Source organism: Brassica napus, chromosome C1 (assembly GCF_020379485.1).
Source record: "Brassica napus cultivar Da-Ae chromosome C1, Da-Ae, whole genome shotgun sequence".
Taxonomy (NCBI): Eukaryota; Viridiplantae; Streptophyta; class Magnoliopsida; order Brassicales; family Brassicaceae; genus Brassica; species Brassica napus.
Window position 1 is genome coordinate 9895937 of NC_063444.1, and position 23876 is coordinate 9919812.

Here is a 23876-nt window from a genome sequence, read left to right on the forward strand (position 1 = left end):
GTCTTGCAAGGGTCCCGTCTTGCAAAGAACATTGCGAAAGAGAATCATAAGCTGGTTGACTCATTGGACAAGCTTCGTTTTAGTTCTGGCAGCTATTCCAATAATTCCAAGAAGAAGCCTGTCATTATTATTGTTGTTGGAACCTTGACCCTGCTGTTATGTCTCAACCGTTTGGTGCCAACGTCGATATAAGAGACACGCGCGGTCAAGTATATTGCGAACTATAGACATTATCAAGTTTGCTTCGACTGGTTTTGTTTGTGTCCTTGCCTTTTTTTCACCGTTGTGTAGTTCAGTCAGATTTCAACTACAGCGAGATGCTTAAAAATGATCTCTTCGGTAATGCTAAAGATTTGTCTGGTTCTGATGATACTTTGAGGTGGAAATGACGCTGCCACATGGACCGTCAATATCTAAATCATTGAATTTTGGTTTGTTCTATAAACATTTCATGTTTCTTTCATTAGCCTCTTTGATGAATTCCCAAGTGTCTCGTTTGTTCAATTATCAGTTATTAAAACAATTTGATGAACCATTAGAGCAATTAAAATGATTCCAAACTTTATTACGTAAAAACCCGGTTAAGGGTGTGATTGGTAGTGGCTGTGAGTGCTCTCTACAGCCTCATTTCTTTCTAGAGCACTAAATCTACACCAATCTTGATTTTTTTTTTTTTAAATTCACAGCCTTTTTATAAAATCCACATCATTTCTTTGAAATTATGTCTTTACAATTTCTCTGCAGAGATAAAAACCTACAGCCCATGTTTAAAGACTTTTAAAAATTAAAAATCTAAAGCCAAAGCAATAAAAACCACAGCAATATTTCTACGGTCAAAAAATGAAATCAAAGCACTTACCAATCAACTCCTAAAACACACGTGCTTTTGATGTCTAACACGTCTTTAAGATTCACGAGTCAAGCGGCCTACCTAATACTCCCTTTTTGTTATGGAACATTATCTTAATATGGCATGTGGACATATTTGTCACGATGGCATACCCCAAATAAATCAAAATCAGGCCTGCACATCTATCTAATATATATATATATATATATGTGTGTATTTATAAGTAAATATTTTGTATTTGTAATGTTACAAAAAAATGTTTTGCATTTATAATATTTTAAACTTTTAATTGTTCCTCTTTTATAACTTTTTATCACACTGAAAGTTTTAACTTATTCAGCTAAATTTTAAATATTCATGTAACATGATTTTTATGGAAGCAAATAGGTAAACTCATTGTTTGACTCTTCTCATTACATCTCTTTTATCAGAATATGCTTTTTAATATCATAGTACATGTTTAAATTTGAATTTCACTCGAAGTAGTTAGCATATAATCCCCTTTTAACTGATAGTTGAAACTTGTCTTGTGTTAACATTTCTTAGTAATAAATATATAGATATAAGATTCAACAATTCCTAATGCAAAATAGGAAAAAAGGTGAACTTTATCTTATCATTCAACATTCAAGAAAAAACTAAAGTAAACCCAATGACTAAAACCCCTATCGCATAGAGGCTTGCGACAAGGTGACCCTTTGTCACCATATTTATTTATTATGTGTACTGAAGCATTAATAGCAAATATTAGGAAGAAAGAAGAGGAAAAATTATTAACTGGACAAAAAATTGCACGTGGAAGTCCGGCAATTTCTCATCTATTATTTGCGGATGATAGCCTTTTTTTCTGCAAAGCTAATAAACAAGAATGCGAGGTCATTCTACAGATTTTGAAAGATTATGAAGGTGCCTCAGGACAACAGATTAATTTTTCGAAATCGTCCATACAATTTGGACATAAGGTACCTGAGTCAACACGATTGGAGGTACAGCAGATATTAGGTATAACTATACTAGGTGGTATGGGAACTTATCTGGGGATTCCAGAGAGTCTGGGAGGCTCTAAAACACAGATTTTTGGTTTTCTTAATGAAAGGGTTAATAACAAGGTCAATCATTGGACTCTTAGATTTATTACGAAGGGTGGCAAAGAGGTTTTAATTAAATCAGTGGCATCTCCCATGCCAACTCATGTGATGTCTTGTTTTCGTCTACCAAAAACGGTGACTAAGAAACTTACGAGTACAGTTGCTCATTTTTGGTGGGGTGGTAGCGGAAACTCAAAAGGTATGCATTGGTTTTCGTGGGATAAGTTATGTAAGGATAAAGCTGAAGGGGGCATCGGTTTTAGAGATATTCAGAATTTTAGCACGGCTTTATTAGCAAAACAGCTATGGCGTTTAATCGATAAACCGGATTCGCTGTTTGCAAGAGTCTTCAAAGGACGCTATTATCGGAAATCAGATCCTTTGGATCCCATTAGATCATACTCTCCCTCTTATGGATGGAGAAGTATTACATCCGCTAGACCTATGGTTAATAAAGGGCTAATCAAAAGAGTGGGAACAGGTTCAAGCATTTCAGTCTGGAATGATCCTTGGATCCCCGCTCCTCGCCCGAGGTCAGCAACCCCAAAATTTTCGAATCAATTTTTGAATCCATTACTTAAGGTGGAGGATCTTATTAATCCAGTAACTTTGTCTTGGAATCTGGATTTACTCAACGCATATGTTCATCAGGACGATGTGAGTACCATATTGAGTCTAGCAATTAGTCGAAACCCTAAGGCGGATACTTATGGCTGGCATTTTACGGATCACGGTAGATATACAGTTAAATCTGGATATCGTACTGAGAAATTATATCCTGATATGGGACAAACTAATTTGGACATGGGCCCAAATACTAAACCTTTACTGGCACATTCTTGGAAATTGCAGTGTTCACCAAAATTGAAACATTTTGTGTGGCAAATAATTTCTGGTTGCTTACCGGTATATAAGAATCTCCACTCACGTGGAATTAAATGTGATACGCAATGTCAGATGTGTGGGGCTGAGGAAGAATCCATTAATCATGTGTTATTTGAATGTCCTTTCGCACTTCAAATTTGGGCACTATCTAATGTACCGTCTTCTCCAGGAATTTTCCCGACCTCATCTATTTTTACAAACATGGACTATCTGTTTTGGCGATTACCAAAAGAACCAGATTTGGGATATTTTCCCTGGATTCTATGGTTTATTTGGAAAAATAGGAATGGAAAAATTTTCAAAAATCAAACATGGGATCCTTTCGATCTACTCCGGACCGCACAAATTGAAAGTGTTATGTGGGCAGAATCACAAACCAAAGATCCTCCAAATACAGGATCATTACAAAATGTGGATCATCTTATCATAGGTGATAAAAGTAGATGTTATATCGATGGAGCTTGGAGGGCACAAGATTTGTGCACAGGACAAGGATGGTTTTATGAAGCAGGTGGATCTACTGATACTATGATGGGTGCCATGTCTATTCGCAAAAGTCTATCACCTTTACATGCAGAATGTGAAGCTTTGATATGGGCGATGGAGTGCATGAAGACCCTACGAATCTCAGAAGTGGTGTTTGCAACTGACTGCTCTCAACTGGTGAAGATGGTGTCTACACCAACAGAATGACCAGCGTTCACTACACACATGGAAGAGTTTCTACGATGTAAGGAATTTTTTCATCCCTTCACTATTCAGCATATTCCGAGGGCACAAAATACATTGGCGGACAAGCTGGCACGAGGTGCTAGAAATCAGCCTGCTGCTATGGTTTATGTTGATTCGATTCCTCCAAGGTGGCTCTTGGATCAGGAATCTACTTAGTTTCGTTATAGCCTTTTGTTGTAAAAAAAAAAAAAAAAAAAAAAGACTAAAACCCCTATCGTATTAATTGGGAAAATCCCAAAACTATACAGAAAAAATCAACACAAAATAAACCAAAGAACTTTTTTTTTTGTTCAAACCAAAGAACCATTTATAAAAAAAAATTGTACTTACTTTGTAAAAAATGTGTTTTTTGTATTTTGAGGTTAGAAATTACATATTTTATTTTAAATATCGGTTATAAAAGTCATAAAATAGTAATAGGACGTGTGAAGGAACAAGCCAGAAGCTACAGGCAAGCAGGCAACCTACACAGTATCGAAAAAGATGAAAACGTTTCCAACCGTTGGATCTTCATTCTTCATTTCATCTCTCTCTCTCTCTGCCATCTGACCTGTGGGTTTGCAGATATTCAAACAAATCACCCCCATTTTGCTCGATTCTCAAAGAGCTGATTAGGGTTTCTCGATTTCAGTCGAAAAATCGTACCTTTCTCTGGATTGTCGAATCCGAAGTGTGTAATCCATCCCCACCCTGAAAAGATAGCAGAGGAGGGATTCGAGCGTGATGATGCCTGTGGAGATGGAGAATTGGTGGGAGGAGGTTAACGAGTCAACTCAGTGGCAAGATGGGATCTTCTTCTCTCTCTGTGGAGCTTACGCTCTTGTCTCAGCCATCGCTCTTGTACGATTCTCTCTCTCTCTCTCTCTTTTCACCACTTAAAGTTATCCTCTTTCTAACAAATACCTTTGATTTGAGGGGTGTCTAGGTCAAATGTGTTACGTGATTGAACTGTCTTTCCTCTTTGGTTTAAAAAAAAAAAAGAAGATGGCTTGGAATATATAATCTGGTGGCAGTCTTTCTTTGTTATTGTGTTTGTTTGTTTGATTTGATGAAACATCTTTTTCTGTTTAAGTTACCGAAGTTAGTAATGCTGAATGGTTGAGAAAGCTCTACACTGTCTTTGTGTTCCGGTAGATTGTGGATGTGTTGCAGTTTTTGACTTTGTTTGAATTGTGTTGTGTTGTGGTTGGAAGGTTCAATTGGTGAGGATCCAAATGAGAGTGCCTGAATATGGCTGGACCACTCAGAAGGTGTTTCATCTTATGAACTTTGTCGTCAATGGAGGTGCTGATCTTTTATGTTCCCATTGACAAACGAGAGGATTGTGTGTGTTTGCCTTATAGCTTTGATTTTATTTTTTTTCTTTGTGCAGTTCGTGCGGTTCTATTTGGATTTCACCATCAAGTCTTTCTCGTGCATCCCAAGGTGAGATAGTCTGCTCGATTGATGTTCTGGTGACATTAATCGCATGCGTTGGTTTGTTTTTTTTAGAGCAAATTCACTTTGAGATACAAATATGATAACATGTTTCTGTGCATTTTATATCTCTGCTCGAGTTAGCATACTACATCTTTTTAAGTATCTAACGTTGTTGCAGTGGCGGAGCCACATAGAGTAAGGTGGGGGCCATTGAACCCAACAAAATTAGAAAATTTAGTGTAAATTATTAGAACTAATCTATATGCCCTCATTCTAAATATTTTAGTTTGATGTCTTTGCCCCCATCAAAAATAATTTTTGCCTCCGCCACTGCGTTGTTGTTGACTTGAGGTAATGCAGGCTCTTTGCTGGATATTATTGGATCTTCCGGGCCTCCTCTTTTTCTCTGCATACACACTGCTCGTTCTGTTCTGGGCAGAGATATATCACCAGGCAAGTACCTATATAGAATGTCTTTTTTTAACCAACCAAACAAATTCTAAATATACATGTTGTTTCCACCAATGAGCAGGCGAGAAGCTTACCAACTGATAAGTTGCGGATAACTTATATCTCAGTCAATGCTGCTGTATATTTGGCTCAGGTTCATGTCTAATTCCTATTGTTTTTTTCTCTCGTCCTTGTCTTGTAATTTTGTAGTTGTACTTTGCTAGAAATAATCTGTGTGAACCTTTCTCACTTTTGTAGAAATTTTTAGGTGAATCAAAAGACTAATATGCTTGACATGTGATTGATTTCTATATCAGGTTGTAATCTGGGTATGCATCTGGGTAAATGATAACAGCACTGTGGAGCTAGTTGGAAAGATATTTATGGCAGGTTAGGTTCCTTGTCTGCTAAACCCCAATCTTCAATACTCTCTTTCTGAGCTCTGTAGTCTGTACTAACTTTTTGGATATTTTTTCATGCTCTTCTAGTTGTGTCTTTCATTGCTGCGTTAGGCTTCTTGCTGTATGGAGGAAGGTATGTGTTTCTTGTGTATTTCTGCTTGTTTCGTAATCAAAGTGTTTGGAAGTTCTTTAATAGGGATTGTTTTTTCTCATCTGTTTTTTTTTCTGGTATATAGATTGTTTATTATGCTAAGAAGGTTCCCCATTGAGTCAAAAGGGAGAAGGAAGAAGCTCCATGAGGTAGTCATTGTGCATGTGCATCGTTGTCTTAGTTCCATTGAAACTTCGACACAAAACATTATTGACCTCCTTCAAATTCGCTGCGTTTCATTGAGATTAGCCTTTGTAATTTAGATGGTATTAAATTGCAGGTTGGATCTGTGACAGCCATATGCTTCACCTGCTTCCTCATAAGATGCATAGTGGTAAGCTCTGAGATATAGAGTCTAAAGAATGAAATCTTTATCATCAGTTATGATGATGAGTGTTTTTAAAAATGTTTCTTTCTTGCACAACGATTCAGGTGGGTGTGTCAGCATTTGACAGGGATTTAACTCTGGATGTGCTTGATCACCCTGTTCTGAACTTAATCTACTATATGGTAAGTAACTAAGACCGTCATTAATTCTCTCCCTCAGTAATCTCTGTTTCTGGTTTCTTCGCTAACTGGGAAAAATATAATAATACGCAGGTGGTAGAAGTACTTCCATCGGCACTAGTCCTCTTCATTTTGCGTAAGCTACCTCCAAAGAGAGTATCAGCTCAATACCATCCGATCCAGTAAACTCTTTTTTTTTTAAACCTGAAGCCATCACACGGTGAGTCTGATGATGTTGCAAGAGATTGTAAAGATTCAGTTAAGAAAATATGGTCAGGACAAAGAAGTTATAAGATTCGCTGGCTGATGTTCGATCGTTCTGTTATGTTTGGTTGGAAATAATAACCAATTGTTTACTTTTTTTTGGTTTATTGTCAAATCTCAGATGATACAACCGAATAGAGCATTGGGTATCGAATGGGCTGTTAAATAACTAAATGGGCCTTGGGCCGAATTAATCAAAGGCCATGTCTCTGTTTTATTCTCTATTTAAATAAACGATTTACAGTCACAAACAAACATAAATCGAAAGACCTAAACTTTGTTTTGCTCCTCATCGAGGTCGTCGATTCTCTCTCGTATTCGTCTCTCTTTTCTGTGAGTTTAGTTTGTTTAAAAACTTGTAAAAAGTACGAAACTTTCGTATGAATTCGCAGGCTGCGATACTAAACCAATGTGTCACGCTTGTTTTGAATCACTTTGGTTATCGAATCATCAGCAGTTTCAGTTCATAACAAAAAAAAAAAAAACCTTCATATTGATGTTTCTCGTTTTGTGGAATTATGTTAAGCATGAATTAGACTAAACTTGAACTTGAATGTGTGGTGTTTATAGAGTAGGTTTGTGAAAATTCTCTGCAGCTAGCTTTGTCTTCTTTCTTTGCTTTAGCTAAGCTTTCTGTGTAGAAATATTTTATCAGATGAGGAGGAAACTGAACATGCTTGTATTTGACAGTTAATAATCTTACAAGAAAATCAATTTGTCACTGATGGACCATCCCATGGACTCGTCTGCTGAAGAGGTAATAGTGTTCGTCTGCTTATACATTCAATGGTTTATAGGTTACATTGTGTTATAACACTAGCCTAAGTTATTTACTGAAGTTATTGCTGTTTTATGTCTTGCAAAGAACATTGTGGAAGAGAGTCATAAGCTGGTTGACTCATTGGACAAGCTTAGTGTCAGTGCTGCGAGCTCTTCCTCCAATTTCAAGAAGAAGCCTGTCATTATCATTGTTGTTGGAATGGCTGGTAAGCAGTGTTCTTGAATCCTCAATGTTATAGGTTTTAGTGTTTGAGGGATATCATCAATAGTTGCATGTGGGCTTTTTTCTTCTTCTTATGTTATGCGTAGGCAGTGGAAAGACCATCAAATCATCGAGATTAGCCTTTGTAATTTAGATGGTATTAAATTGCAGGTTGGATCTGTGACAGCCATATGCTTCACCTGCTTCCTCATAAGATGCATAGTGGTAAGCTCTGAGATATAGAATCTAAAGAATGAAATCTTTATCATCAGTTATGATGATGAGTGTTTTTAAAAATGTTTCTTTCTTGCACAACGATTCAGGTGGGTGTGTCAGCATTTGACAGGGATTTAACGCTGGATGTGCTTGATCACCCTGTTCTGAACTTAATCTACTATATGGTAAGTAACTAAGACCGTCATTAATTCTCTCTCTCAGTAATCTTTGTTTCTGGTTTCTTCGCTAACTGGGAAAAATATAATAATACGTAGGTGGTAGAAGTACTTCCATCCTCACTAGTCCTCTTCATTTTGCGTAAGCTACCTCCAAAGAGAGTATCAGCTCAATACCATTCGATCCAGTAGACTTTTTTTTTGTCTGAAGCTATCACACGATGATGTTGCAAGAGAGAGTAAAGATTCAGTCATGAAAAGAAGTTTTAAGATTCGCTGGCGGATGTTTGATTGTTACGTTATGTTATCTTTGGTTGAAAATAATAAATTCAGTCAAGAGAGAGTACCATACTTTGTTTGTTTTCTCCGGTGCCGTTCGAAGCTCTCTCCCGGCCAGAACCACCAGATCCTCCCGACGCTTCATTCCGCCTCGTTGTTCACCTGCACTTTGACACACCATTCACCCTCTCTCAAGTGTAAATTCAGAATCTGGAAACTCAGATTTCCAAATCTGGCCAGTGGTGGTGTTGTTTCTTTTGTGTTCTTTGGTGCCACAAGATTTGGTTCTAAAGGTTTATATCCAAATCTCGTGGTTCGTGTTTGTGGAATCATCACTGTTCTTCGGCCATTCATACCATCTCCTCAAGCTCTTACCCATATCTCAACTCTAAAGCCTCCATCTAGGATGGCGACAAAGAATGGTGGTGGTGGTGGTCTCCCGGTGTCTGCTAGCGACACTTCCTTCGCATACAGGCTCCTTTCTCCTGTGGTATACATGTATCTATTTGGGTGTGTCGATGAAACTTCCTTCGCCTACGGGCTCCATTATCCTGTGATATACAGGTCTCTACTTGGGTGTGTCGACTGGCCTTTAATCAGTCCTTGTTTCGACCTCCCTACCAGTCGTCCTTGTAAGGTCCTTCATGCTCATCTTAGCTCTTTATTTACAACTTATTCTGCTACTGTAGAATGGTTTAGACAGCTCTGTATGGGTGATGTTGGAATTGAGGTTCATGATCTTAGCTGGTGATATACCGATGGGCTTAGTCTCATTTGGTTCTACCTTTGTGACCTCTAGTAGCATTTATATCGCCTTGGCGCGAGCGTCTGCAGTATGCAGTTCTCTTATGGGTTTCATTCCGGATGTTGGTGTTGTGTTTGTGTATCTCTCTTCTTGGTGGCAGGTAGAAGAGAAACTCATTGTCATCTTTATACCGATGAATATGGATGTGGCGGGTTTTAACTTCCCGGTTGTCCCTCGTTTGAATCAGTCTTTTTTTCTAATATTTCTTCTTATATGGAGTAAATTGGATGAACAAGTTTCGTTGATATTGCAAGGATCTTCCTCCTATCGAATGCTCTTCTCTGCGTATGGTGCAGTGTGTGTTGTCCTACGGGTTACACTAGATGCGGTCTTTAAAGAAGCTTATGATGTTGTTGTGGTACGATTTCATATGGCTCTTTCTTGTGATTTGTATCGCCATTCTATCTGTTATGTTGTTGTTGTTGTTTGTTTGGCTGTCAATAGCCTTTTTGTATGGTCCTTTGTTGGAGTGTAAACACATTTAAGATTAATGCAAGTCTAGTTTGATAAAAAAAAAAACCAGTTGTTTACCCTTTTTTTTTTTTTTTTTTTTTTTTGGGTTACTGTCATCGCGAATGATACACTGTTCTAAACATACTACAACGAATAGAGTAGGACGGTTAAATAACGCAACGGGCCTTGGGCCGATCAATTAAGGCCATATCTTTGTTATTCTTCCCTATAAACATAAGAAAATGTCTATGCGATTTAGAGAGTGAGAAATCAAAAGACCTAACTTCGTTTTGCTCCGCGTTGAGGTCTACTCTCTCTCGTCTCCGTCTTCTGTCTTTTTTTATTCTTTCTAGAGTTCCGTTCTTGTAAATTCGCAGGCTAAATCTTTATGTCACGCTTGTGTTGAATTCCTTTGGTTATGGAATCATCAGCAGTTTCAGTTCATAACAAAAAAAAAATATATATATAACCTTTCAAGTTCATGTTTCTGTTTCTCTGTTTCTGGAATTATGTTGAGCATGAACTATGTGTCCTAGACGAAACTTTGAACTTGAAAGTGTGGTGTTTATAGAGTGGTACTAGGTTTATGACCCATAAGTCACCTCTTGCTTCGTCATGGTCGTCTTTGCTCTTAGCTATCTGTGACATAAGCTTTCTGTATAAAAAACATTTGTCGGATGAGGAAGAAACTGAACATGCTTGTATTTGGGATTTATTGGCAGTTAATAATCTTACAAGAAAATCAATTTGTCACTGATGGATCATCCCATGGACTCGTCTGCTGATGAGGTAATAGTGTTTATCTTCTTAGAATTTCAATGGTTTATTAGTTACATTGTCTTATAATACTAGCCAAAGTTACTGCAAGAATAATGAAGCTATTCTTGTTTCAAAGAACATTGTGGAAGAGAGTCACAAGCTGGTTGACTCATTGGACAAGCTTCGTGTTAGTGCTGCGAGCTCTTCCTCCAATTTCAAGAAGAAGCCTGTCATTATCATTGTTGTTGGAATGGCTGGTATGTAGTATTCTTTAAGACTCATGATGTTATAGGTTTTAGTGTTGAGGGATATCATCAATAGTCTGATGTGAGTTTTACTTGTGTTATGCCTAGGCAGTGGAAAAACCAGTTTCCTTCATCGTTTGGTCTGCCATACCTTTGATGCAAACAAGCGTGGCTATGTGTTGAACCTTGACCCTGCTGTTATGTCTCTACCATTCGGTGCCAACATCGACATAAGGGACACTGTCAAGTACAAGGAAGTTATGAAACAGTATAATTTGGGGCCTAATGGTGGAATCATGACTTCTCTCAACTTGTTTGCTACTAAATTCGACGAGGTAAATATGCACTGAAGCAGTATAAGGGATACGATTCTCTCTTTTTCTCTTTTCTTGATCGTAATGTGCTTGTTTGCCACTTGTTGTAGGTTGTCTCTGTGATAGAGAAACGTGCAGACCAGCTTGACTATGTCCTTGTGGATACTCCTGGTCAGATTGAAATCTTTACATGGTCTGCTTCTGGTGCTATAATCACTGAAGCGTTTGCCTCAACCTTCCCAACTGTTGTCACCTATGTGGTTGATACTCCACGTTCCACAAGCCCAATCACTTTTATGAGCAACATGCTCTACGCTTGTAGTATCCTCTACAAGACCCGGCTTCCTCTTGTCCTGGCTTTCAACAAAACTGATGTGGCAGATCACAAGTTTGCTTTAGAGGTTATCTCTGTCTATTAGTGTTGAATCTATTGATCATCACCGATCATTATTCTTTGTTTCTTGTACTATTCTCTTAATCCTTTGGTATTGATATGGGTTTTATGCAGTGGATGGGAGATTTTGAGGTGTTTCAAGCAGCAATACAATCTGATAACTCGTACACATCGACCTTAGCTAACAGCCTCTCCCTCTCACTCTACGAGTTTTACCGGAATATAAGATCTGTTGGTGTTTCTGCAATCACTGGTGCTGGAATGGATGACTTCTTTAAAGCCATTGAAGCAAGTGCTGATGAATACATGGAAACTTACAAGTATTGACACACCTATCTCTTCTATATAGACCTTCTTTGCAAGATCTGTCTCCAGGTTCCATGCTTATGATTGGTGTTTTCTTTCTTTCTTCAGGGCTGATCTTGACAAGAGAAAGGCGGAGAAGGAGCAGTTGGAAGAAGAGCGAAGGGAAAAGGAAATGGAGAAACTGAGAAAGGATATGGAGAGTTCTCAAGGAGGGACTGTGGTTTTAAACACTGGTTTGAAAGATAAAGATGCAGCGGAGAAGATGATGGTAGAGGAGGAGGATGATGAGGACTTTAAGATTGAAGAAGACAGTGATGATGCCATTGATGAGGATGAGGAAGATGAAGAGATGAATCGTTTCTACGTATAAGTTAAAACTTTAAAACCAAATCTTTCAGACTTTATCAAGTTACTTCAACTGGTTTTGTTTGTGTCCTTGCCTTGTTTTCCCCTGTTGTGTAGTTAAAACCATGGAATTGATTCTCTTTGTGAGACATTGTCTAATGATCTAATGACTATTATAAACTAGAATGTTGGGAGACTTTATACACAATTTGCCTTTATATATGCACAATGAGGTAAACCACACATATGTAAGTCAGACATGGAGGAAAAAAAACTAATAAAAACTTCCATATTATATAGATGAAGAGTCGATGAATGAGTACATCATCAGCCCTCTTAACACTATCTGAACACACTTGAACTGTGGACGATCGAGATTTAGTCTTGGCGGATTTCATCAAAGGGCGCATGAGCAAACCTGACATCTTCTGGCCGTGCAACAACTACAGGCTCATCAGCGAATAGGGCCTTGAGGAAAGATGGAGTTTTCAAGGGTCGTCGATCAGTCATTCGTGGATACACAAACGCCAAGAAGTAGTACGCGTGACCTGCTATCATTCCCTGCATAATGGATACCAGCTTAAGGATAATGATGAGTGTAAAGAAGGGAAGGCTAAATGGAATAAAGAGAGAGTGTGTACCAGTAAATCCCCCCAGGGACTTGCACCAACAAGAACAGAGAATCCAAGAAGCACCTGCAACGTCAGAATTTTCAGAAAGAGAGAATTTAAAATATCCCTCTAGCTGGTAAACTCCAAGAAGAAAATTGAGAAAGTCAAACTCACCCATGGTAAATACGCTGCTGTAAAAGTGAAAAGGCCAAGGAAACTCATGTGGATATAAGGATTTTGTTTGCTCCATACATAGACCTGAAGAACAGAGGAAAAATGTTAGGATAATATCAAAGAAATGATTAGGAAAGAATTGCAGCAGTATGGAGAGGTATAATGTGTTACCATCATGAAAGTCAAAGAGTTGCTAAGGAAGATGATTTTGGAGAAAGAGACAGACAAGTAGGGTATCATCCCACCAATGAGAACAATACCGGTGAGAACAGTTGCCCCGAATAAAAGCATGTAAAGGAAATCAGCAGTTTTTCCCCTGAAGGAGTTTTCTTCAAGGAGTTTGCAGTATCTAGCTAGAAAGAACATATGGAACAAGAAGTCCAAATCTGCAGAAACAAAAGAAAGCAAGTAAATTTTTACACAAGTATCTCAGGATAGTAATAATGAATGTATCCATCTGAGAGGAGTACCCATGTTCCGGAAATAAAGGAAGTTAGTAACGAGGCGCCAGAACTGGTATTGCTTCACCACAAGAGTAGGGTTTAGGTATAGGTTATAAGGAGATATAATCTGCAAAAAACATTCCACAAAAGAAGAAGAACATAAGCTATGAAACAAAAACACTTGAGCTCATTAGCCACACCCAAATTCATAAACAAGACCTTTATCACTAAAACACACACATACGCACAGAAAGTAGAAACCAAGCTTCAATTTTCCAACAACTGAAAAACATAATTCTAAACACATCCATGTCAATCAATCTACATTCCCTTAGCAAGGATTCAAATCGATCATAAGGAGATATAGTCTGCAAAAACGTTCCACAGAACATAAGACATGAAACCAAAACACGAAACCAAAACACTTGAGCTACACAAAAAGGAACAACATGAGCCTTGAAACCACAACACTTGAGCTCATTAGCCACACCCACATCCAAAAAGAAAGACCTTTACCATCCACAAACACATACGTACAAACAAAGATTCAATTTTTCTCAACAATTCAAAAACATAATTTCTAAACACATCCATGTCAATCCACATTCCCTTAAGCAAGGAATCAAATCGATTCTCGAAGAAAGAGGAAGCATACAATACCTCGAGCGAACATCCGACGGTGGTGACAACAGCCGCCGTCAAATACGACCGGGTTATAATCGGCATCTGTTTGTACCATTCTTCTACAGCTTGAGCCATGCCCAATCGAATTCAATCCCGATCACAAAGAGCAATTGAACCCAGAGATTCTTTATATTCAAAACCTAATCGAATCTCTAGAAGCTTTGAATTCTCGAAAGCGACTGATATAAAGATGATTCAGAGATTTGCCTCTCTTTTTTTCCTTTGTCTTGATAATAAATATTCCTTCCGCATTTTAAAATATAATAGTTTCAACGAGTGACATAGCGCGTGTATCAAACGAACCAACCACAAGAGGCTCCTGACGCCAGCGTCTCTACGAAGCAAAATAACGTCCCGCCGTTTTCATCTTTTGCGAAACGGCATGACTTCGTTACCGAATAAAGTAAACCGGCACGATTTCGACGAGAATACGTCGGTACCAATCAGGGCTGAGCATAAAATCTGGAACCCGGAATCTGAACTGAATCCGAACCGAAAAACCTTATCCGTTATCTGATACAAAATGTAAAGATAAACATATCCGAATCTAAAGTGTTATTAAATGAACCCTAAACCCGAACGGACAACCCGAAAAATTCAACATTATTGACTATATAACCATTTCAAATATTTAATTCAATGTTTATGTTGATATGATATATAAAAAATAAGTATTAAAATTTAAATAAATATTTTAAATACTCAATTAGTTATAAATAAATACTTCATAAATTTGCTCGTTTAAATAACAAGTCTACTCTATTTATAAGGTAATGCATATTTTTTCAAACGATGTTTGTTTTTATGTTTGATTTAATATTTTATTATTATTTTATCAATTTGATGTATGTTAGATTAATTTTTATTCAATTTAAATATTTTTCTTTATATTTTGCTTTCAAAATTTGTCTTTTACTTCAGATATATCTGAACTGAACCGATATAACTCAAATCTGAACGATATATAGTTACTTTATGAGTTTTAGAATGTATTACAAATTAGAACCGGCACCCAATCCAAATCCGACCAATACAGAGTAGGGGTGGGCATTCGGATACCCGTTCGGGTTCGGATCAGGTATTTCGGATTTTCGGGTATTTCGGTATAAGGATAGAGAACCCGTTCGGGTATTTCTGTACTTCGGATCGGGTTCGGATATTTTTAGTTCGGGTTCGGTTATTTTGAATCGGGTTCGGATATTTAGATTTTAAAAGAAAGAAAATTATTTTTTTCATTTTTTTCAGTTTATTGTATTTAAAAATATGGATTTCACTTAACTATTTTTTTATTTTTTATAGATTGAATAATTAATAGGGTTTGGAGATAATATTTCAAAAACAAATAGATATTAATTTGGGTATTGTTTTTAATCTTTGAATGTAACTTTTGTTAATACATGAATTTATAGATTGAATAATTAATAGGGTTTGGAGATAATATTTCAAAAACAAATAGATATTAATTTGGGTATTGTTTTTAATCTTTGAATGTAACTTTTGTTAATACATGAAACAAAAAGTTTGACATGAATTTTAAATGAATATCAAATCATTTTCTCCATAATTATATATATACTTATGATCTTAAAGTATGTGTAATATCAATATAAATAGTTTAAAAAAAAAATAAGAGATGTAAACTAGAAATATAAGGGTAAGTATACATATGTTCGGTTATCTTCGGATAATTCGGATTCAGATATTATCCGTTCGAGTTCAGATATCCAATCTCTCCTAATTTAATACTCGTTCGGGTATTTTTTTACTTTGGTTCGGATTTCGGTTCGGCTTTTTCGGGTCGGGTTCGGATGCGGTTTCGGGTATCGGATAAAGTGCTCACCCTTAATACAGAGGATGAACCCGAAAACCTAAAAATCTGAAATACCCGATCCGAACCCGAACGGATACCCGAACGTCCATGGCTATTAGGCTCCGGACGCCAGCGTCTCTACAAAGCGAAACAACGTCCCGCCGTTTTTTATACTCTACAAAACGGCACGGTATCGGGACCGAATAAAGTAAAGTGGCGCGGTTTCCAATATTGTGGGAACAGTTGCGGTAGTGTGTACCGTTTTAAATTTATTCCATCGCCTTTCGAATTTTCAAAATTCAAAAAACTCTTAGAGATCTCTCGAACGACGTCTCTCTCTTACTCGCTCTCACTCTCACACCCTCACGAATCTCCGATCCGATGAATGAAGAAAAAGAACCATCGTGCGCCACTCCAGCGCCTCCTCGGCGTAATCCTCCGTCATCACACTTCACCGACATATCCAATTTCAAAACTCCGCGGCGTCCTTCCTTTATCAAATCAAATCTCGGCAACACTCCGTATCCTCCTCAATTCTTCACCGCATCTAAGCAAACTCCCAAATCTATGTCCTCCACCTTCCGCCGTCCCTCACTCCTTCCTTCTCACGCGTCTCGCTCCAAGGCCGCAGCTTCCTCGAGGCGGCTTAGGGCATTCGAGCTTCAGCAATCGCAATCTTCTCGCAAGGCTGAGTTGAATAAAGAGAAGAGCCTTAGATCTCTCGCTAAATCACTTACCGCGTGGCTCAATTTCTTGTTTGAAAACCCTGAGAGTTGCGGTTGCGAGCCGTTAGAGAATGGCGTTTCTGTTGGTAGAGTTGGACATGCGAAGAGAGATAGTTGCGAGGCTTTGCGAAGCGGTAAATCAGTGGGAGTGGATACGATGTGGCGTAGCCCTAAAAAGTCGAGGACTTTAGGTTGGTGTGGTGAGAAAGGATCAGATATTGGATCATCCTTGAGTGGCTCCAAGTATTCAACGCTGAGGGAGTCTTTGAAAGAAGTGTGTAGCTTAGATGATTTGAAGCAGAGGATGCAGTTTCACTTGAGTTTGGGAAGCTGCAAGGAGATTTTCGATGTGATGACCCGTGTTACCAAGGTAAGAGTATCCTTCCTTGTGTATCAAAGACTGTGTCTTTTTGCTATTTTCATTTCAATATCATTGTTCTTGTTTCAGAATATCGATGAAGGGAGGATAAAGATGAAACCACAATGCCCTCTTGTAACTGATTTTGGACTGAAGGAGAAGGCCGTCAAGGCACTGATGTGTTACAACCAAGTTTGGCTTCGTCTAGGGTTATATATCATCTTTGGCGGTGATTCTTTTTTGTCTGACAGTGAAGTTAACTCGGATCAAGAAATGGCGTTCTTGAAGATGGTAGTCAACAAGCAGTTTTTCTCCCATGACGGCCTTGCTAGAGCCTTTGCCTATAACAAGATGGTTGAGGGCTTATACAGACCAGGGTACTATGAAGCCCTTGGAACTGTGATTTTGAAGAGGATTATGTTGCTTGTCCTTATATTAGATAGAGCTAAATCTCAAAGCTGTATTTCACTCAAGTATGGGATTGATGGGATAGATGGTGGCTCTCCCCTCTTGTTTTCAGAGAAATCTAGCATAAAGTCTAGCCATCAACTTCTAAGTGGTAAGCGCTTATATTTTGCTATTTAGTGTGTCAGTTGCTTGCCTTTGTCATGTTTGTAGCGGCTAATATTCCATATTCTGCTTTGAATATAGAACTCCTGCCCGCTGATGTAATGCATGGAGAAGGGAATCTCCTAGCGCATCTAGTGATTATAGGGTACAAAATACCTTATCAGCAGGTAATTATAGTTAAGAGTTAATGCAGTGTCTTATATTAGATCTAGATTGCTAATATATAATGTGGTTTGCTCACTTCAATAATTGGGGTGGCTCTTGCAGTCTCCTATAGCTGGATATGAATTTAGAGTGAGAGACTTGTTTGGTGACCTCCAAGATGGCGTGCGGCTCTGCAGAGCCATTCAACTACTTTTTCATGATCCATCCATTCTCACGGTTTGTCAAAAGTTGATTTTAATTAAAACCTTCCAGTTTTTTCTTGTTTAAGGAGTGACTTTCATCGTATGAGGCTTTTGATTAAACAGAAAATGGTAGTTCCATCTGACAATCGAAAGAAGAAGTTGGCCAACTGTAGAGTTGCACTTCAGTATCTGAAGGATGCTGGTGTTCCATTGAAAGATGACGAAGGAATGATGATAACTATAGAAGATGTTGCAGATGGTGACAGAGAGCTCACTATTTCACTGCTATGGAACATTTTTGTACATTTGCAGGTGAGTGCCTCTTGTTTCTTTTGTCCAATTTATGGCGGCTTTCTGCACGTTTTTCATTGGTTAATGATTATGTATTCTCTGTGAAATGGGCAGCTACCTCTTCTGGTCAATGGGAAACTCTTGACAGAGGAAATCTACAAAGTCCAGGGGCTGGAACAGGTAAGGCTCACTTGATATCTTGGTTCCTATAGTTCTTTCCAATTGCTAGCTATGTTAGTTATTTAAAATTAGTTTCAACTAGACGACTCTCAGACAGATCTTTAATGGTGATACTTCTCTAGTTATATTATTTTTCTCTCTTCAATTATTCTTTTTGGGTTTCTTTACAGAATAATCAAATTATCATGGCTACTCCTCTGGAAATGCTCTTGAACTGGATCCAGGTACCTTATTATATCTTACTATGCTGTTCTTAAAACTTTTTTTCTCCCAAGTTGTGGGTGTTTTCTTTGCCTATGTTCTGTATGTCTAACCATGTATAATATATGCACGCCTTATTCTTTCCTCAGTCAATTACCAAGAAGAATGACTTCAAGATAGAAAACTTTGCATCATTGGTTGATGGAAAGGGAATATGGTTCTTGCTTGACTACTATTTTCGGCGAGAAGTTTGCTGTCCTTGTCTTCACGAAGAGGTATGAAATGTTCTTAACTTGAATCAGTTTCAGTGCATTGAGTTTTACGTAGGCATTTCTCTTCACGTATCTTATAAAGTAAATATCGTGTTACATTTTTCTGAATAAATATTTACATCCAGGATCCTGGTGGTCAACAAGGCCCTCGATCAGTGATATCCAATACCGATTATCATGATGCAGTTCAGAACTTCATTCTGTCGCAAAAGTTGACAGCACTTTTGGGAAGTTTTCCTGAGGTAATATTATTTAGTCTGTGAATGTCTTGGTTCGTCCTAAGTTTATCCTAAAGAAAGTAGATTATTAGAGATATCAAAACTGAATTACAGTAAGGCTCCCGCCCGTTGTTTCTTTTGCAATCGATGGTCTGCTTCCATTGACGTATAATGTTGATCTCTATAGGTTCTACAGATTGGGGACCTACTGGAACATAATGCAGTAGTTAGCAACCAAAGTGTGATTATACTGTTGGCTTTCTTATCATCAAAGCTGATCGTCAAGGAGAATATGGTATTGCTTTATTAATTTTCTGGATGGAAATTAGGATTTTTCATTGACAAGTTATTTTAAAAATTCCTTCTTTTTGCAGGAGAAACTGAACTTTCATAAGTTGCTGTGCTCTAGCTGTCAAGATCAGGAGAAGAGATATTCGCGCATCAATTGCAGCATCTCGAAAGCAGTTAGAAATGAGGAACCGGACAGAGAAAACGGAGAAGGTTCCCATTCATCTCTTTCTGACTTAACATAAAGTATATGATCTTAAAATTGAGGAATCGCACCTGTTCATTTAGATGCCTGCAAGTCTTATCAGTGGTTTTCAGTCTTTTTGTTACCTTTATTTGTTTCTCATAGTTGCCACCCTAGTTGTTAGTTGAGTTCTCAGCTTCTTACAATTGGTTGAATGAAGCAAGCATACTTGGTGATAAATAATATACACGTATCCCTCTCTTGATTGTCAAAAGTGTGATGCTACTTGTAGATGCTACTAAAACTTTCCAGGCAATCAAAGCCTGGTGGCAGGAAATGGCCTACCAAAATTCTGTTGGAGAAGTTAGTAGCCGTACCCCGCTGGGTTCCTTGTCTAGAAAAATCACTATGGATTTCGAACGAGGTGATTCAAGTATTCTGTCTACTCTTCTCAACTTTTTATATATCATAAACTTGCTTTCGATATCCATCACCTTTTTATGATCGTACCATTGTACTTTATTGGGTGATTATTTATCTACTTTTCATTTCTTGGTAGATAGAGTATTGAATCTATCTTTGATAGCATATCTCTTGCCTCTTTCTTACAGAAGCAGCAGTAGTCATACAATCGAATTTCAGGGGACTTCATGCACGCCGCAAGTTTAGGAAGAAATTGAAAGAAGTCTGCTTCTTACAAGCTGCTATTCGGACATGGTTGTCAGTGAAACATATAAAAGTTCTTGAAATATTCACTGTTGAGGAAGTTACTTTACAGTTATCAGGTAATTATCTGTTTGTGAGTATTTATTACAATTGACAGATCAACAAGTTATTCTCTGTTGAAAGTTTTGTTATCACTGCAGAAAGATCAGCCAACTTAAAACCTGTAGCGAGATATGTCAAGTACATTGTTGAACGGAGTCGCTTTCTCAAGTTGAGGAAATCTGTTTTGGTCATTCAGAAAGCTGTAAGGAGGCATCAGCGAAACCTTCATCATGAGCTGAAAGCAGCACTCAAAATTCAGCAAGCTTGGAGGAGTTATAAAGACAAAGTTATCTCTTCTATCACTATCCAATCTTATGTTCGTGGATGGATCACACGGAGAATGTATATCAATTACAAATTGTGTTCCGTACTCATTCAAGTAAGTATATTCAGTTCTTCCGTGTTTTGCTTATGCACTGTCCATTACTCAGTTCTCAGTTGGTTTGGTCGTTAAGTCAACTGCTCTATGTTACCCTCTGCTTGTCCCAGCTTAAAACCTGTAGAAAGTTATGTCAAATTCATTGTTAAACAAAGTATCTGTTTTGGTCATTCAGAGAGCTGTAAGGAAGCATCAGTGGAATCTTCATCATGAGCTGAAAGCAGCACTCAAAATTCAGCTAGCCTGGAGAAGTTATAAAGAACAAGTTATCTCCTCTATCACCATCCAATCTTATGTTCGTGGATGGAACACACGTAGAATGAATCGCAAATACAAGTTGTCTTCCGTACTCATTCAAGTAAGTATACTCAGGTCTTAGAGGTTTTGCTCATGTACTGCCATAACTCAGTTCTCAGTTGATTTGGTCGTTAATAATGTTACCCTCTGCTTGTCCCAATTTGTTTCATCATCCAGTTTTCTCTTCCTGTTTGTCACTTCTTTTTAATTGCCTTTGATATTTCTTCTTCCTGTCTGAATTACCCTTTCTTTTTGACTGGGAATTCTCTTGATATTTATAAATTCTTCCCGTCTCTGACTTGTTAACTTTCTGCAACAAACTGCAGAGATATTGCCGTGGTTGGCTGGCGAGAAGGAAGTTTTATCTTCAGAGAGAATCAACGATATGCATTCAGAGTGCTATCCGAAAATTTAACTGCATTATGTCGTTTCATGGCTACAAGCATGCAGCCACAGAGCTTCAACGGCTCGTTAGAGGACAAATTGTTCGAAGCAGGCTTCAAGGTAATTAAGCAGTTTCTCTGGTACCTTAATTTTAAGCTGATTACATATTAATTTTTAACATAAAGATGGTTATCCAAATTGAATTTTCTCAGTAGCTTCTTATCTCAATTCAAAACTTGACGAAGGCGTTTCCAGACTTCCACAACACAGCGTTGAGATGACAACACAGCTACATTCCGTCATTAAACTGCAGCGTTGGTGGAGGTTTCTCCATTCACAGAATGTAAGAAGAAAATCAGCAGTCTTGATACAGCAGCATATTCGAGGTGTATTTGCCAGGCAAAGAACTTCAATGGAAAGACGTTACATTGTCATGATTCAAGTAAGAAATGACCAAAGCTACTTTTCATCTTTTGTCCTTGTTCACTTTAATAATTACGTTTCATTACTTGAACCTGTCAGTCACACTGGAGAGGCTACCTCACACGCAAAGCTGCAAAGGCTCAAGTTCTGGATCTGAGAGTAAGAATGCAAACTTCTGCAGCAAACATAGATGACAAGAAACGCTTGATAAACAAGCTTCTCTCTGCGCTTTCGGAACTACTCAGCATGAAAAAGGTCCACAACATTCTTCACATTTGTGAAACTCTGGGTAAGCGCTCCTCAGCTTCCTTTATTTACAGAACAACGTGAACAGACAGACTTATAAGAACATGTTCCCTCTACAGATTCGGCGACAAAATACTCAGACAAATGCTGTGAAGAGCTTGTGGCAGCTGGAGCGATAGACAAGTTGCTAACACTGATCCGGTCGGCAAGCAGAAGCATCCCTGATCAAGAAGTTGCAAAACATGCACTCTCAACTTTGAGACACCTGGCTCGTTACCCGCAAATGGCAGATGAGTTAATAGACACGAAAGGATCCATCCAGACAATATTCTGGGAACTACTCAGGTCTTCATTTACTTGAAGAATCTATTCTTTAAGATTGAAATTTAATCCTTTGTCATTTCTTATGTTTCTTTTTTTCTCTTCTTTCAGGAACAAAGAAGAAGCATATTTCGTAGCATCAGATGTTCTGAAAAAGATATGCAAAATCCATAAAGGCGTAGAAGCAGTTCGAAAGCTTCCTGCTTTGGTAAAACGATTACACGCCTTAGTTGAGGAGCTAACTCGTAAGGCAAACATGGAGAAGAGGTTAGTGTTTTTTCTTTCCTGTTTTAATGTGTGCATTTGGTTGAATGTTTAATCTAGAAACATCAGTTTATACTCATTCAAATAAGAAAGTATGAATCAAACATGTTTTAATATTTTGGTGTGATTTCAGGAATGTTAAGGGTCAGAGTGGAAAAGAGAAGAGCGAGAGAAGATTAAAGGAGGCTGTTGAGCTTATGAAGCTCATAACCAGCAGATGACTTTGTTAGTTTGTGTTTCAAACTCTGTTGTGTTTCTGTGTTTAGTTTTGTGTGAAGTGCATTGATCAATGCATTCCCACAACTAGAATTTGTTAGGTTTTCTGTAATCAAACTGCTTCTGCACCATTTCTTGTGTCTATTGTCACAGCCTCTTGATTCGTGTTAGAACGACTTACACATCAACTGAATTCACAAAATTTATGTGGCCAAATCCTGAGCTCTTGAGTTAAGTCAGAGTAATTTTTCATGGCTGAACCCAGAGCTGGTCTCAACCAGGCTAGATTTTGTCTCCAATCCTTTGGGGGATGATAGAACATAGTTAGCATAATGTATAAGTATCATGTAAGCATCATGTAAAAGCTAAGAAAAAAACATATCATGTTTGGTTTGACATCTGAAAGGTTTGAGCAGAGCATTAATGACAGCAACTAAATGGTCCAAAAATTCAAAAAGAATGCATTAAAAAGGCGAAAAAAGCAAGCAAATATGGTATTATAGAGCAAAATTACATTTTGTCATAAATAAAATGCACATTCCAGAACCATGAAAGAAAACAGAATGCTCCAAATGATTTCTAAGATATCTACAAAGAAGTGAAGTTTCTTTATTCGCCAGTTTGTGTAAAATCTTATGTATGATTATGACAATACCAAGAGTCTCAAGACTTTTGATTCAACGACATTAGTGGAACTGAACACTGGTTACAACGAGCAGGACACACAAGAAATAGACAGAAGCATTACACAATACAAGAAGAGTGATGTTAGGTGCGAACTTATTCACGTGTCGGTATTAAAATGTATGTAGAGTAGATACCCAATCATTTACTCTCAAACCTATAGATTGATATGTCATTAATATGTAATAAATCAACTTCTAGTAAAGCTCTGTTATTTTTTTTTGGAGATTACTTGAATGAACTGCTTTTTTATTTTCCTCCAACTGAATTTTATTAAAACAAGGCCAAAGTCCAAAGACCTTACAAACTTAGAAAAGGCTCAAAACACACAGCCCAAAAATGAACTGCTTATAAACGATATTTTCAATTTAATCCTTTTAAAAGTTAGAGTCTCTAAAATGTTAATGTTATGTTAAAAGCAGTGTTTTTAAAACCGGACCGACCCGATGGTTGGACCGGGTTCGACCGTGAACCAGTTATATAGCCGGGTTGGTCTAGTTATTGGTTCGATCATGAA

The 23876-nt window shown here is 37.8% G+C and overlaps 4 protein-coding genes across 8 annotated transcripts; 3 read left to right on the forward strand and 1 right to left on the reverse strand.

Moving 5' to 3' along the window:
• Positions 1 to 3985: 3985 nt before the first annotated feature.
• Positions 3986 to 6964, forward strand: LOC106369179 (tobamovirus multiplication protein 1). The gene is made up of 11 exons (XM_013809282.3): positions 3986 to 4395; positions 4749 to 4839; positions 4928 to 4980; positions 5335 to 5427; positions 5507 to 5578; positions 5742 to 5814; positions 5913 to 5958; positions 6062 to 6125; positions 6257 to 6310; positions 6409 to 6486; positions 6577 to 6964. The coding sequence occupies exons 1-11, from the start codon at positions 4279 to 4281 to the stop codon at positions 6667 to 6669; spliced, it is 834 nt and encodes a 277-aa protein (XP_013664736.1). The 5' UTR covers positions 3986 to 4278; the 3' UTR covers positions 6670 to 6964.
• Positions 6965 to 7010: 46 nt separating this feature from the next.
• Positions 7011 to 12222, forward strand: LOC106369178 (GPN-loop GTPase QQT2). Of its 4 annotated transcripts, none has more exons than XM_022694649.2 (7): positions 7011 to 7080; positions 7438 to 7504; positions 7613 to 7733; positions 10771 to 10997; positions 11087 to 11377; positions 11485 to 11690; positions 11785 to 12222. In XM_022694649.2, the coding sequence occupies exons 2-7, from the start codon at positions 7472 to 7474 to the stop codon at positions 12044 to 12046; spliced, it is 1140 nt and encodes a 379-aa protein (XP_022550370.1). In that variant the 5' UTR covers positions 7011 to 7080; positions 7438 to 7471; the 3' UTR covers positions 12047 to 12222. The 4 variants fall into 4 exon arrangements, with proteins under 4 accessions (XP_022550370.1, XP_022550369.1, XP_048601567.1 ...); XM_048745610.1 differs by lacking the exons at positions 7011 to 7080; positions 7438 to 7504; positions 7613 to 7733 and adding exons at positions 9855 to 9963; positions 10381 to 10447; positions 10554 to 10674; XM_022694647.2 differs by lacking the exons at positions 7011 to 7080; positions 7438 to 7504; positions 7613 to 7733 and adding exons at positions 9930 to 9963; positions 10381 to 10447; positions 10517 to 10674.
• On the reverse strand, positions 12181 to 14168 carry LOC106369180 (derlin-2.1-like). Its single transcript, XM_013809284.3, has 6 exons — positions 13910 to 14168; positions 13277 to 13376; positions 12978 to 13192; positions 12807 to 12890; positions 12663 to 12716; positions 12181 to 12582 (listed from the first exon to the last, which is right to left on the reverse strand). Exons 1-6 carry the CDS (start codon positions 14006 to 14008, stop codon positions 12400 to 12402), a joined length of 735 nt encoding a protein of 244 aa, XP_013664738.1. The 5' UTR covers positions 14009 to 14168; the 3' UTR covers positions 12181 to 12399.
• A 1776-nt stretch (positions 14169 to 15944) lies between these two features.
• Positions 15945 to 22857, forward strand: LOC106369174 (abnormal spindle-like microcephaly-associated protein homolog). Of its 2 annotated transcripts, none has more exons than XM_013809277.3 (21): positions 15945 to 16838; positions 16917 to 17385; positions 17478 to 17563; positions 17664 to 17777; positions 17867 to 18055; positions 18149 to 18214; positions 18385 to 18438; positions 18565 to 18690; positions 18813 to 18929; positions 19093 to 19200; positions 19280 to 19406; positions 19670 to 19810; positions 19989 to 20162; positions 20244 to 20524; positions 20700 to 20882; positions 21148 to 21325; positions 21418 to 21647; positions 21728 to 21917; positions 21994 to 22219; positions 22307 to 22462; positions 22593 to 22857. In XM_013809277.3, exons 1-21 carry the CDS (start codon positions 16125 to 16127, stop codon positions 22678 to 22680), a joined length of 4017 nt encoding a protein of 1338 aa, XP_013664731.1. In that variant the 5' UTR covers positions 15945 to 16124; the 3' UTR covers positions 22681 to 22857. The 2 variants fall into 2 exon arrangements, with proteins under 2 accessions (XP_013664731.1, XP_013664732.1); XM_013809278.3 differs by having other exon boundaries at positions 15954 to 16838; positions 19670 to 19801.
• Positions 22858 to 23876: the final 1019 nt, after the last annotated feature.

Bases quoted from the DNA above. Each gene is read 5' to 3' on its own strand.
- LOC106369179 (XM_013809282.3), top strand. From the start codon at position 4,279: ATGATGCCTGTGGAGATGGAGAATTGGTGGGAGGAGGTTAACGAGTCA. The intron at 5,428-5,506 runs GCAAGTACCTAT...ACCAATGAGCAG, and splicing joins GGGCAGAGATATATCACCAG to GCGAGAAGCTTACCAACTGA. The intron at 6,487-6,576 runs GTAAGTAACTAA...AATAATACGCAG, and splicing joins TGAACTTAATCTACTATATG to GTGGTAGAAGTACTTCCATC.
- LOC106369178 (XM_022694647.2), top strand. The intron at 11,378-11,484 runs GTTATCTCTGTC...GGTTTTATGCAG, and splicing joins ATCACAAGTTTGCTTTAGAG to TGGATGGGAGATTTTGAGGT. The intron at 11,691-11,784 runs GTATTGACACAC...TTCTTTCTTCAG, and splicing joins GAATACATGGAAACTTACAA to GGCTGATCTTGACAAGAGAA.
- LOC106369180 (XM_013809284.3), bottom strand. From the start codon at position 14,008: ATGGCTCAAGCTGTAGAAGAATGGTACAAACAGATGCCGATTATAACC. The intron at 13,377-13,909 runs GTATTGTATGCT...TGTTTTTTGCAG, and splicing joins CCGTCGGATGTTCGCTCGAG to ATTATATCTCCTTATAACCT. The intron at 12,583-12,662 runs GTACACACTCTC...TCCATTATGCAG, and splicing joins GTCCCTGGGGGGATTTACTG to GGAATGATAGCAGGTCACGC.
- LOC106369174 (XM_013809277.3), top strand. From the start codon at position 16,125: ATGAATGAAGAAAAAGAACCATCGTGCGCCACTCCAGCGCCTCCTCGG. The intron at 17,778-17,866 runs GTTTGTCAAAAG...TTGATTAAACAG, and splicing joins ATGATCCATCCATTCTCACG to AAAATGGTAGTTCCATCTGA. The intron at 22,220-22,306 runs GTCTTCATTTAC...CTCTTCTTTCAG, and splicing joins ATATTCTGGGAACTACTCAG to GAACAAAGAAGAAGCATATT.